The sequence below is a fragment of the Leptinotarsa decemlineata genome, unplaced genomic scaffold (genome assembly GCF_025532065.1).
Source record: "Leptinotarsa decemlineata unplaced genomic scaffold, Ldec_3_MD MMD2_tig00026294_RagTag_RagTag, whole genome shotgun sequence".
Lineage (NCBI taxonomy): Eukaryota > Metazoa > Arthropoda > Insecta > Coleoptera > Chrysomelidae > Leptinotarsa > Leptinotarsa decemlineata.
This window is the reverse complement of record NW_027412674.1, coordinates 2,331,756-2,345,813: the sequence shown is the minus strand read 5'-3', so window position 1 is coordinate 2,345,813 and position 14,058 is coordinate 2,331,756. Positions and strand designations below refer to the sequence as shown.

The 14,058-nt window shown below is 32.5% G+C and overlaps 3 protein-coding genes across 7 annotated transcripts in view; 2 read left to right on the top strand and 1 right to left on the bottom strand.

Moving 5' to 3' along the window:
• nemy (cytochrome b561 family member no extended memory) overlaps positions 1-14,058 on the top strand; it is a 306,149-nt gene that overhangs the window by 180,726 nt on the left and 111,365 nt on the right. The gene's annotated exons all lie outside the window — the stretch shown is intronic.
• Positions 9,598-10,787, top strand: LOC141484862 (uncharacterized). Its single transcript, XM_074180483.1, is given in 5 exon segments — positions 9,598-9,602; positions 9,671-10,446; positions 10,449-10,530; positions 10,532-10,562; positions 10,564-10,787. Coding segments are annotated over 5 exon segments (1,062 nt in total). The 3' UTR covers positions 10,732-10,787.
• Positions 10,933-12,967, bottom strand: LOC141484784 (uncharacterized). The gene is made up of 3 exons (XM_074180152.1): positions 12,835-12,967; positions 12,306-12,499; positions 10,933-12,242 (listed from the first exon to the last, which is right to left on the bottom strand). Exons 2-3 carry the CDS (start codon positions 12,387-12,389, stop codon positions 11,820-11,822), a joined length of 507 nt encoding a protein of 168 aa, XP_074036253.1. The 5' UTR covers positions 12,390-12,499; positions 12,835-12,967; the 3' UTR covers positions 10,933-11,819.

Here is a 14,058-nt window from a genome sequence, read left to right as displayed (position 1 = left end):
ACGACAATGCGAGCTCTCATACATCGGCCCAAACAACTGCATTTTTGAGCACCCAAAACATCGATTTGATGAGTCATCCGCCGTATAGTCCTGACTTTGCACCGAATGACTTCTTTTTATTTCCGCACGAAAAAAACGAACTGAGAGGTCAACGTTTTTCGACAGCTGAAGAAGTGGTTGCTACATTCAGAGTGCATGTTTTGGAGATACCTCAATCAGAGTGGCAAAAGTGCTTCGACAATGGGTTCAAACGCATGCAAAAGTGTATAGATCTTCATGGAGAATATTGTGAAAAACAAAGTGAGCGGCGCTGAAATGATTATGTGGCTGTTGATAGAGATCACGTTGATGAATAAAGCCCATTTAGAAGAAAAAAAACGCGTGTTCTTCCTAAGGCCCTGAACTTTCCAGCCCAAATGTTATAAGGCAAGTAATGATAAGTATCAGACACTAAAGAAATAACTTCCTGTTCAATATTCATATCAGTTTAGTCAGTTATAGTGATTCCTCAAGGTAATAGTGATAAGTATTGTTATAACATACACAGTGCATTTTCCAATTGGTATTACGTCATGGAAATAATATTGTTTTATCGTCATTCACCTGACCGTGTGCATCATTGTACATAATCTCACGACAACAAAACGAATAATTTAAACCAACAACAAAATTACACAACTAAAAAACAGGATGTGACTAACGTCTCCAATTAAACCTCTAAAATAAAATAATAACAAGCTTCGTTCTACGAGAGACTGATGGTTCACGCATAAAAAGGAGGCAGGTTCGTGGGTAGTCAATTTAAAGGATTCGAACGCAACGCAACGGCTTGCGGCTATTTAACCAAAGAAATAGGAAAAAAACTTTAATAACTGATCGGCGTTGTGTGAAGATGCCGACGCGACGAATTTAAATTGCCATCACAGTTAGCCACCAATTGACCAAATTCGGAGGAGTACTGTACTTCGATAAGGGTCACTCAGGAGCTGCAAGTATTTATGGAATTGTTGCATGAACTAATTCTACATTTGCAAATTCTAGCAGAAGGACATGTAGGTATTCAATCACAAGTTTTTCATATATGAAACTGAATATTTATAACACGTGAAATAAAGGAAAATAAAGTTGAAGCTACCTGCAAACAAGTACTGCTTACACTGTCAACAGGAAAATGAAGATCTTGAATTAACGTGAAAAAAATAGGGTTTTATAAAAAAGTGAAACGGAAAAATAGTAAACATTGTGTACAAAGTGAAAACTTATAATAGAAACATTTTTTTTTAACAAATAGAAGTTTCAGAAAAATAATCAGCAACCGTGCATGAACCTTTTTATTGGAGTTGAATTTTTTTCTTCCGATCTGCAGAAGTTTGCTACATTTTTTGTTTGATGATGGAGAAACATGAGTCAAAAAAATCTCATTAGTTCAGACTTTCATTGTCTAATATGATATAATATGATTTGAAATCCCTGAAAGAACAAATAAAAACTGAAAATTTAAAAAGAATAGCTGAAAACAACAGTTATACTAAGCAGAAAACCCTGAAGTGAAATTACAGTGAAGTAAAAATAAGACAAACATTCAAATTGAACAATTGGATAGTTGCATAAAATTTTATCACTAAAATTACATTGAGAATCAAAAGATATTATTTCAATAAAGCATTTTTTACCAAAGAAACCATTTTTAAATGCTTTTCGTTGTGTAAAAACAATTAAAGTTTACTAAAAATTAAAATTTCGTCACGTGACCAAAAACGCCCAGCCATTGAATGTGACGTCATACTGTATTTCGCCAGTCGCCTTTCCATTTATGTTGAACTGTTTGCGTTTGCTGGTGCGAAGTTTCTTTTATTTATTGTGATATTTTTGTCCAAATCTGTGGATTTTATTGTATTTAGTTAATTTCACACAGTAGTATTTACTATTGAATGTGTAAATTCGAACAGACATGGAACGAACATCAATCCGATAATCTGCCAGTTGTTGATATGTTTATGGTAGCGAAATTCATTGAAGAAGCCAAACATTTTTCTCTTGGTGAAGTACGTGAAGTTAAAATAGACAAGTGTGTGTAATTATTATTTGTTGAAAGTTTAATCACTATGTATGTATGTATATATTTACCTCTGTAATAAAAAATGAATACTCGTATACTCATGTGAAGTGGGGTAAAAGTAATAATAACAATAATAACTTTATTCACAACGTATACATATTAGAGTACAATTAAAACAAAATATGTGAACAAAGTGCAGAGCTCTTGTCATCCACAAATGTTTCAACTAACATACTATTTTTACTAAAATACTCTTTGAGAGAGTATCAACATATTGGATTAGACTGGTTAATCACAATGTATGAGAGAAAACTAAATGGTATATTAGCTGACGAAATGGGTCTACGAAAAACGATTCAGACAATAGCCCTTTTAGCTCATTTAGCTTGTGAGAGAGAAAACTGGGGCCCACATTTGATACTTGTGCCAACGTCGGTTATGCTGAATTCGAAAATGGAGTGTAAAAAATGGTGTCCGGCTTTCAAAATCTTGACACATTATGGAAGTCAAAAAGAACGCAAATTGAAACGTACCGGATGGACAAAATCTAATGCATTTCACATTTGTATTACGTCATACAAACTAGTCATTCAAGACCATCAGAGTTTCAGGAGGAAAAAATGGTAGTACCTCATTCTTGACAAAGCACAAAATATAAACAAAATTTCAAGTCTCAAAGGTGGCAGTTGCTCTTGAATTTTCAGACACAACAGTAAGTTTCTTCAGCTTTACTCTACGAATTATTTGTAACTGCAGTCTCGTTATAGGCGATTGTTGTTGACCGGTACACTATTACAAAATAACTTGATGGAATTATGATCTCTCATGCATTTCTTGATGCCAAATGTTTTTCAATCGCATCGGGAATTTAAAGAGTGGTTTTCGAATCCTGTAACAGAAATGATTGAGGAAAATTCTGAATACAATGAAAGCATCATCAAGAGGTTACACAAAGTGAGTGAAGAGAGTATTATTTGGGCGTCATATTGGTGGGGTTAGAATAGTATTTGAATTGCATGTAATCTTATTGAAATATTCAAATTAAGAAAATAATTACATTTCAAATAATACTTGAAATCACAGACCTCTACATTTTCTTCAGTTTGTGGAATTCAAAAATCCTCAAAAAACGCCTATTATATTGAAAGGTCCATTTGCATCAAGTTGAACGGCTTTATCTGATAAATTAACATTTCTATTCAATGTATATTCTATAGGGTAATATGATTATTTGATGTTTCTGTTTGAAAATATTTCCTTTTTTAGATATACCATTGAATTTTTGTTGCCTATATTTTTGTTTTTACTTGAAGCTAAACTTTCCGACTAGGCTTTCCGAACAAAGTAATTGTTATTATATTGAAGATACAAAATTGACCAGTGAAATGAGAAAATATCTTGATGGAAAGTAAAAAATTGTTTAATAACATTTTCATACAACTAAAATAATAGTTACAACAAATAAAAGAAAAACCACGAGATACACGTGGCATGAGTGCAACACAGAGTTAATCTTGAGTTGAAGCAGTATTTTCATCTTGTAATTATTAGATAATAAATAAAGACAGTGCAGTTTTGATCTTCTGTCCTAAATAGAAGAATCTTTAGAAAAACGTGGTGATGACGACATCCCTCATAAAGAGACCATGTAATGAAATGATGGATATAAAAGATAAATGATGACTCAATGGCTTTCCTTTGCATTGTTGTTTTATATTTATACCGGGCATTTGACATGATGGAATCATGTGTTCTGCTGCAGTGCTGCTGAAACTAATACTACAGTTTGAGGGGACTTTTCTACTAGTACAATGAATAGAATCATATCTATTGAATCACCCTCAGATAGTGAAAAGTAATGAAAAAAAATGAAAAAATTGAATGTGGGATTCTCCAGGACTCCATTCTGGATTCGGTTTTTCTTAATTTTTGTTAATGATTTGACATTTATTAATCAAGTAGTTTTATACAGGGTAAAACTGATTCAGTGTAAAACATTCAAGGAGGTGATTCCTCATCGAAAAAAAGATAGTATCTTCCATATAAAGAAACTTCATTGGGGTAAAAGTAGATAATATACCAACTTCATAGATATAATATGGAGCAATGCCATTGTTTTTGTATACCTCAAAAGTGTGAAAATATATTATATATATATATATATATATATATATATATATATATATATATATATATATATATATATATATATATATATAATATATATTATATATATATATATATATATATATATATATATATATATATATATATATATTCGTGTAATGGTCAGTTTGGCCACCTTAGTGTATAAATTTATATACCTTTATACGTATAAAATCGTATAAAATTATACACTCTCATAAGGATTGGTTTCTTTGGCACCTCACTAAAAGTTTATATTTATACTCTTTTTGAATAATATGTCCACTTTGGCGCCTTCCCGATCATATAAAATTATACATTCTCATAATAATTGATACATATGGCACCCCACTGAAGAGTTTGTATTGATTTTCATATTTTTTTGGATAGTATGTGTAACGATGATGTTTGGACTTCCATTGTATAAATATTTTCAACAGTTTTGAAAACTCAAAGATGAATGATAAATCAGAAATACTTGATGCCAAATATACAGGACAATACAAAAAACAAATTAAAGGTACCTACCAGTAAAAATTAATTATCAACATGGGTTATGAAAATGTTTCAACAGTAAGTAAAATAATGATAATATACAAAAAGTAAAGTTTTGATTGCTAATAACCACTTTCGTACGGGCACGGTTTTTTCATAATTTATACGGAAACCAACGTTTGTGTAGTTAAAAAATGTATCTTAGCGCAAACCATTGAACATGTATACAATATCAAATGTATACATATAAAATTCATATTACTAGAGTTTTATCCGGCCATCAAACCGTTATTTTTAATACCTCGGCACAATCAACATGTGATAATCTCCAAGAGGAAGATTAAACATCGTTCCTTGGTGTTTGAAACATGTGTCGATGTGTTGAAAATAACGAATGTAAAAATAAACACATTCGTTATTTTTAACATCTCGACACGTGTTTCAATCACCATGTGACCATCTCCAAGAGGAAGATTGAACATCGTTCCTTGGTGATTGAAACTTGTGTCGATTTGTTAAAAATAACGGTTTGGTGTTGGGGAAAAACTCCAGTAATATGCATTACTACACCAATGGTTCCAAACAGTGCATCACAAGTATATAAAATTAAAGAAAATTATGCTTTTGCTATGTGCATAACGTATGGAGAAATACTGTTATGGATAGTAATTAAATTTATTGGCGTGAAGTTATCCACAGATTTCTGGCCACACATGCTGACGTAGAGGAAAATAAAATCAAATTCAAACAACTTCCATAGTTTCTTGAGTAGATTAACTTGGTGATAACAGTTTTCTTGTCATCTAAACAGATTTCGAAAAAGAAATTGTTGAAACACAACACTTTTTAAATCAGTCATTTTTTAAATCACCTTGTAGAATTGGAACCAGATGATGTGCGTTCATGGAAATCACACAACTCTTATAGAATCTTGTGCAACAGTGAAAACTGTTTTCTTGTCACCCATACAGATTTCGAGAAAAAAATTGTTGCAACAATCAGACTCGTTTTTTGAGATTCCTTGTACAATTGGAATCAGAAGATATGCGTTCATGAAAATCACACTTTTAAAAAGTGAGTCTGATTGTTGTAACAATTTTTTTCTCGAAATCTGTATGAGTGACAAGAGAACGGTTTTCACTATATCGATCTACCCGAAATTATATAAGAGTTGTGTGATTTTCATGAACACACACCTTCTGATTCCAATTCTACAAGGAATCTCAAAAAATGAGTCTGAATGTTGCAACAATTTTTTTCTCGAAATCTGTATGGGTGACAAAAAAAATGTTTCACTATATCGATCTACCCAAGATTCTATAAGAGTTGTGTGATTTCCATGAACGCACATCATCTGGTTCCAATTCTACAAGGTGATTTAAAAAGTGACTGATTTAAAAAGTGTTGGGTTTCAACAATTTCTTTTTCGAAATCTGTTTAGATGACAAGAAAACTGTTATCACCAAGTTAATATACTCAAGAAACTATGGAAAGTCTAATATTTCCAATTTTATTTTTCCCTAAATCTGTGTTGTTGATGAGAAAACGATTATCAACGCGTCAATCTACTCAAGATAGGTATTTCCAACCGCAGATATTAGTACGGGTGCTAATAATTTCGTATCCCTACCACAAAATTTTATTATCCTCTACGTCAGCATGTGTGGCCAGAAATCTGTGGATAACTTCGAATTGACTGATCTGAGACAGTTAAAAAACTGGATCAAAAAGAAATATTACTGAGTATGAAAAAATGTTGAATATCCAAAACAAGTGATCAGTTCAAAAAAACGAGCAAGAAAACCACGTCAGTTTCCGTTTGAAACAGTTTATCTCGAAAACGGTTCAGAATAGAAATAGTATTATCTGAACAAAGTTAATCTAAAATTGAATGTAGAGCTCAAAAATGTTGAAATATACAGGGTGTTCCATTTAAAAAAATTGAGTTCCACTCATTTTTTCATGAGATCAAAGTATCTGCATTTTTTGAAGACCCTGTATGAGGCAAATGAAAATATGACTCGGAGTGAAGATCCTCATAGTATCACTCCACTTCATTTCAAATTTGATCGTTTTAGTGCAAGAGAGTTCAAGATTATCATCATTTATAAAAGTTCATGTTTGGTAAAAAAAAATATCGAAATTAACTTATATCTTCTAAACGGTAATAGATAGGTATAGGGAAATAGTATATGAATTTGTTGACAAAGTGATAATGAATCATAATATGATATTATATACGGGGTGTTCCATTTAAAAAATCAAAGAAGCCTCTACTTTATAGTAGAAGCGACAACGCCGTTCGTCTGAAATATTTTAGGCGTGTATGTCATATTGACTTATGCATACTGTGGAATTTTCAGGTTGATCCGTTAAATAGTTTGCCAGAAACGGCTAATTAACGCTCATCATGAAAAGCCCTGTATATTTTAGGTGCCAGGTAATTAGCATTTCGCTGTCCGATCGTTTTCTCACATCGGGGTAGAAATACAGTAACATTTTTACGTGTGTTCTGAACATGTTCGTGAACTTGTGATATAATTTCCCCATTTTTAATTAATAATAATATTGTAATACCGAATAACCATGATTTCGGCTTTTTTATATAAGAGATCGTTACGATAATCACGTGTCTTGCCAAACATTAGTTTCATGATACATTTTTGAACTACGTACATCAATACTATTTGCAATACAATCTCTAACACCCCCACCCCAAAATTCCATATATAAGCTGTGACTGTATTAGCGAGAAATAAATTATTTTTAATTGGGTGATGTCCATAAAGTCTAAATTTCGGTAGGAAACCCCTTAATTTTTTTATGTATTTTTCGTGACACCAAGGTATTTCACCGATATTGCTGAGTGAATACCACATACATATACAACCATTTAAAGCAAAGGAGAGGTAGGTATACTCTCAACTTTTCAAATATAACGTTAGGACAGAAAATTACCAGTCCGCCCTGTTTTATTAACCCTACTGATTTCTGAATATAAATAACAAAAAATAAAGAAATCATTTTCAACGTTTGTTTATTCGTGTCATCTTGGCTTTAACAGGTTGGAGCCTGGCTTCCTTATCCTTTCGACTGGTGCTCGTCAGAGAGACAAACGGGTCAAATCATTCTCAACGTGGAGAGAGTGGTCATATAACTACCGTTTCCAAAGTTATTTCATGCAAACAAGTTTATTTTCTGTATGGGTATTTACCTAAGTACCTAGTTAGGTTAGGTTAGGTTAGGTTAGGTTAGGTTAGATACTTGACATAACAAAATCAATGATAGACAAAAATACGCATCCTCTCCCGAAGACAGAGGTAGAAGAATGCTCATGCAACTTCTCCTTGTAGTTTGTATACTCAGATTTTAGTCTCATAGAACCCTTATATTTTCCATTCGTTCGTGCTGTCTCGCCCGTCAGCTGGAGTCCATCTGTCCATCAGGCAAAATTCAGTATCAGAAGGTTACGCTAGCCCTCTATGTTCACAAAACGAACTAACAAAAAAACTTGCAACTACACGGCCGTCCCCCTCAAGAACCGGTATCAGCCGAAAACTCACCACAAGCGAATCATCATGTATGTGGCGTCAATCTTCCCTACGTCTTCGAAACACTCCTTGCCCAATTCACGCTGAAGCCTAAGGTTTCAGGTCGCGTCTTTCAACAACAGATCTCTAGATCTTCGACATCTTTAACTTCCTGAATATAAAGTCGTCATTCCTCAGAGTTCTATATTTGGGGTTTCTATGTATTTCGGTCCGCTCCTTTTGATGTAAAAGTCTGATACTTAACAACGTTGCTTGGTTTCTTATCATTTGATGAATCCGTCAAATTATATGCTCTGTATAAGGATATTTACCTTAAGAACAGAATGACGTCACAAGATGACAAGTTACGGCGTTGCGAAAATGTGCACTATTTTGAACTTTCAATTTTTTTTGTTTTGTTGCTATTAACCTTACACCTTACTTACTATTAAGTTATTTAGTGAAAAAAAGTCTCAACTTTTTTGAGAGTTTTTCGACAATGCTATAAGCATATTGAATATACGCAGGTCTTATCAATAGAAATGATTAGTTCTGAAAAGAAAAGAAAGACTGACAGTTTTCGAGTATTTTCGATTCGGCAACGTCTGAAATTTTACTATCAGTTGAGCAACTTACAAAATGAAATTTCACTAGTTCCAGTGCTATTGAACGCATTTCATTGGGAATTTTAAAGTTGTTATATTGGTATATGATGGAATCGGCCGATACTTGATGACAATCCATAACTATCGTATTCTAAAACACTTTATTGTGAGATTTTCACTAGATTGTTTTACAAAAATGCAACACGTGTTTCGCTATACAATGGCTTCCTCTGGCGTGTCTTCTAATAACACGCTAAGACACGCCAGAGAAAGCCATTGTATGGCGAAACACGTGTTGCGTTTTTGTAAAACAATCTAGTGAAAATCTCACAATAAAGTGTTTTAGAATACGATTGCTATATTGGATATACAAAATTACCAAAAATGACGTCATTCTCTTCTTAACGTGAATATCGTATAACATCATGGTATATTTGAAGTATATCTATATGGTTTCTCTGAGTTAATATTTGAAATTCAATAAATTTTTATTTTTCCAATGAGCCTTTTTCCTGAGAATACTACAGCAAACGTGTCACGAGAGGCAGCACTAGTAGTAGGGACAAACAATAAACTATTCACATGTAAAACAGTGTTATTTACGTAATATTAATTTATTATTTAAAAATATAAATCTGATATAAAAAATTATTTTGTGCTAGTACAATGCCAACAAAGCATTGCTGTTTTGCGAATTGTACGTCGGATAATCGATTTCCGGAAGAAAACGTGTTATTTATACCATTTATAAAACCTCATAATAATGAGGTTAGCTGTAAAAATTGGATACATTCTAAGAAAACATTTAATGTTTTCTTAGAATGTTGTTATTTTAGATATGAAACGGAACTGACCGATCCGCAACCCTCCACCTCAAAAGAAACCATACCCCCAGGCCCTACGTCTGCAGAAATTGTTGCTGAAAATTATTTTCTCCAGCAAGATCTGCAGCAAGCATCAGATAAACTGACCCATTTATCAGAACATTTTTTTTTTGAAAACATAAGGGGCAACAACAAATTGATACTATTGTATACAGGCATACCTACAAAAAATATATTTATGTCCCTCTTCAATTTATTAAAAAACATAGATATAAATTGGTATTATAGTTGGAAAGTACAAAAATTGAACAAAGTGGATCAGTTATTGATGACTTTGATGAAAGTAAGAAAAAAATTTCCCCATGAGGATTTAGACGTTCGATTTAATGTGTCACGGTCATCAGTATCGAATGTGGTAACAACATGGCTTCATGTGTTACATGAAATTATTTTCAAACAAATAATGTCAAAAATTCCACCGAGAAGAAAAAATAAACTTTGTTTGCCAAATTGTTTCAGCAGTTTCACGAACTGTAGAATCATTTTAGATTGTACCGAAGTGTGTACATGTGTTTCTCGATCTAGCATGAAGGTTCAGAAACTAACATTCAGTTCATACAAGGATAGAAACACATGCAAGGGTTTGATAGGTGTAGCTCCAAATGGAGTAGTTAATTATGTGTCATGCTTATATCCAGGATCAACATCAGATAAGAAGATAGTGAAAGATTGTGGAATTTTAGATCAATTTGAAGCAGGCGATTTAGTGTCGGCAGACAAAGGTTTTTTGACATTATGCCTGCAGGAGTTCATATTAATATTCCTCCATTTTTAACGACATCCCAGTTTACCACAGAACAAGTGAGACAAACAATCTATTGCAAGAGCGAGAATACATGTGGAAAAGAGCTATTCAAAGAATGAAAATATATAATATTTTAAACTTTATTCCCATTTCACTATTACCGCATGCTGATGCTGTTTTTCAGGTTATAGGTGCTTTGACCAATTTACAATATCCTTTAATCAAGGAGGTAGAACAGTATTTTACTGAGAGTGAGACAAAATTTTAGTTTCATGTATTATTACCTAATTATAAGTATCTATCAATTATGAATAATATTTAGATTTTTTTCAATCTTTTGTTCTAAAGTCAACATAAAATAATGCAATATACTGAATTATTAGTATGCTTTCGTATAATATACAATTATTTTACCTATAGAAAATGATGTATACATATACAAAATATATGAAAAAAAAACAAACTGATTACAAAATATAAACATTTTATTCCAAATAAATTAGAAATGTGTGGTAGAAATTGTCTTAAATAAAAAGTTTTCAATATTCCCAGATTTTCTTCCCATTCATCATTTCTTGAAATCCTCTCAATTATACAATCGTTTGGGATCCATATAACAAGACAGCACATATCCCTGTTTGTTATATGCAGCCCACCCTGAATTTGGTCATAATAAATATGATTTTCATTCACCTTGATGATCCCCTCATCATAATAGATAATATATGATTTGTCATTTGATAATGCTTTTTTCAAATCATTCTCTTTGCGATATTTGAAAGGACACTTCACTTCAATCAGGCACTTCTCACTTACATATCTATCAGGACTTGTTCCCAAAAAACCACATTCATCTAGATGAAATCCTGCAGATTCAACAATAAGTCCAGTAAAGAATATTACTGGAGTTTTTTCCCAACATCAAATTGTTATTTTTAACACCTCAACACGTGTTTCGATCACCAAGTGATCATGTTCAAAGAGACAGATTAAAACCGAGTTTTAATCTTCCTCTTTGAACATGATTTAGTGTTGGGAAAAAACTCCAGTAATATTCATTACTACACCAAAGGTTCCAAATAGTGCATCATGAGTATATAAGTCCAGTAATTTATTGTAATTTATCTATACCACATTTTTCATTATCCCTGCCCCACTGAATTGCCTGCACACCTCTCAAATCATATCCCTCCAGTAAACTTTTAAACAATGATTTTGGATATTTATTTCTTTTACAAGCAAACAAAACAACACCAAATTTACTACTTGTTATCCTGTGCTTACGTGCAATCAACCAGTTTTCACTGTTCCCCTGTCCTATTGTTGGTTGGTGTACCAACAGTACTATGGCCTTGGTTACACCACATTTCTCGAAAAAAATTCTTTATTCGAGGCATTTGCATATTCTTCGGAAAAGATAACATCTTCAATGCTTTGATTGAGGAGAATCTTTTCTGAAGGAGTAGACATTAGCCACCAAGAAAATCCAGTAGGATTTGAATATCCCAATGCTTTCTTGAATAGATCAAGTTCGTTCTCATTTGCTAGTCTTTGAACAGCTGTGTAATTTGTTCTTTTAGGCTGGTAGATGTCTTTTATCTTCGTAATGACATCAACTTCATCTTGTATGTTTGGTTTGTTCCACACACATGCCTTATCAGTTACACTGATGTTATGATGAGCATATATGCAAAGGGCTGCCTTATGGGGACATGCAGCTAGACCTCTTGGACAAGAGCATTTACTGTCTACTATGCCATCATCAAAATCAATTGAGATCTGAAATACAAATTTTTGATAATCATTCAAAGTTTTACCATTTATTTAATATCGAGGACATACCTCCACTGTATAGTTTTTGTTTCTCATACTTGCTTTAACTTTGCCTTTCAATAAAGCTGGTACAATGTCACTATCAAAACTCATTCTTACAACATTCCCACTTTCTTAAGAATTTTCACCTCTTTGCAGCTGTGATGAATCATTTTTGAAAAATTATGCTATCACAGAAAATGATATAACATGCTTGGATGCCACTATAAAAGAGAAATAAATTATTAATGGTAGGTATTTCAATTTTGATCAAACATGGTAGGTACTCTAACATTTTCTTTTCATTGAAAAGAAGTGTAAATAGGTAAAAAATTATTGCACATGTGTTAAAACATATACTTCAAATATTAGTAAATAATTAGGTATACAGGCTTTAAATTTATTTACAAAAACCAAAAACAGTATCTAATCACCTTAATAAGTTTGTTTGATATCATGACATAACCTATATGAAAGTGAAAAAACAGGATTATGTGAAATCTATTAAAATATAATGAAAGTTTGTGGATTATTCATAAGTACAGATTGTAATATTTACTTTTTTGATAGTTTTAATGCTAAGAAAGTCTCAAATATTCCAAAATACGTATGACTTCAATAGCTAAACAATGATAAATCTTTGTTTAGATAAAGGACCATAACCTTCCCTAACATATGACGTCACACTAACGTAGCGTATTGTACTTTAAATGTGTGTAAATGTGTATATTAAGGATTAGGCAGTGTTTGTCCTTATCGAACTACTAGCGCTGCTAGTGAGTGATTTTTCGTACTTCACGAAAAAGGTTCATTGTTTCAAATAACTGGAGAAATTTGGATTGAAATATCTACCTTTGAAATAAAGCGTCTAAAAAAATTATCAATCAATAATTTTCGAAAAAAGCTATTGTAAGTTTATTGCGCCCGAAACGTCCCATACGTTGAAGACGTATTATGTTAGATAGTGGATTCAAAATCCAAGGTCGACGTCAAATGTCAAGAGTGAAACTCTGGCCCGTTTTTCCAAATTGATTTAATCGCCAGCGGTTCAAATTTAATGTGAATCGCTACTTTCGCACAGGCACCGCTCTGAGAGCGCCTTAAAGATTTTCCTGTAGTGTTTGTATTCTGTCCTTATAGAAACTCAGATGTGTTTTCTAGCGCTCATGTATTCAAAATGTATTCGTCTGTCATTCGAATACATTCATTCTGTTGTTGAAACGATGACGTCACATCAACAATTATTTGAAACGTATTCATGATGACTCAAAACTAGCGTGAGGTTGATTTTGAAAAGGAATTTGACGTTACGTTAGTTGTCAGTTTTTGTTTTATTTTGATCGTTATTGTAGTTTTCTGATTGATTCGGCCGTTACTTGATGAAGATCCATAGTAATTTCACAAACTACACCTCAACGATTTGATCTCCACAAACGTTGTGGAGATCAATTCGTTGAGGTGTAGTTTGTGAAGTTATTGTAGTTTATGAAGTGCTGAAAACATTTTATCAAATACGTTGTGAGGATGTATAAAATGAAATTATTACTTGCATGTCGATTTTAACACTTTCCAGAGTTTACAATGAATATTGTCTAGTCAGAATTATTGTAAAATTGTCTATAATAGTATTATCATTTATTATACCATATAACACTCCGATAATTTCATTGGTTTCTTCATATTGTTGGTTGACTAGATGAATAGCTACTTGTTGGCCCATATTTCGAATAGAAAAATGCATTCTGGTACACTCGAGGCGTTTTCTGGCGCTCAAAACGTAATC

What these genes read in the sequence shown, in the direction of transcription:
- LOC141484784 (XM_074180152.1), bottom strand. Translation starts at nt 12,389, where the DNA reads ATGAGTTTTGATAGTGACATTGTACCAGCTTTATTGAAAGGCAAAGTT. An exon ending in ACAAAAACTATACAGTGGAG is followed by an intron (nt 12,243 to 12,305) that starts GTATGTCCTCGA and finishes TTTGTATTTCAG; the next exon opens with ATCTCAATTGATTTTGATGA.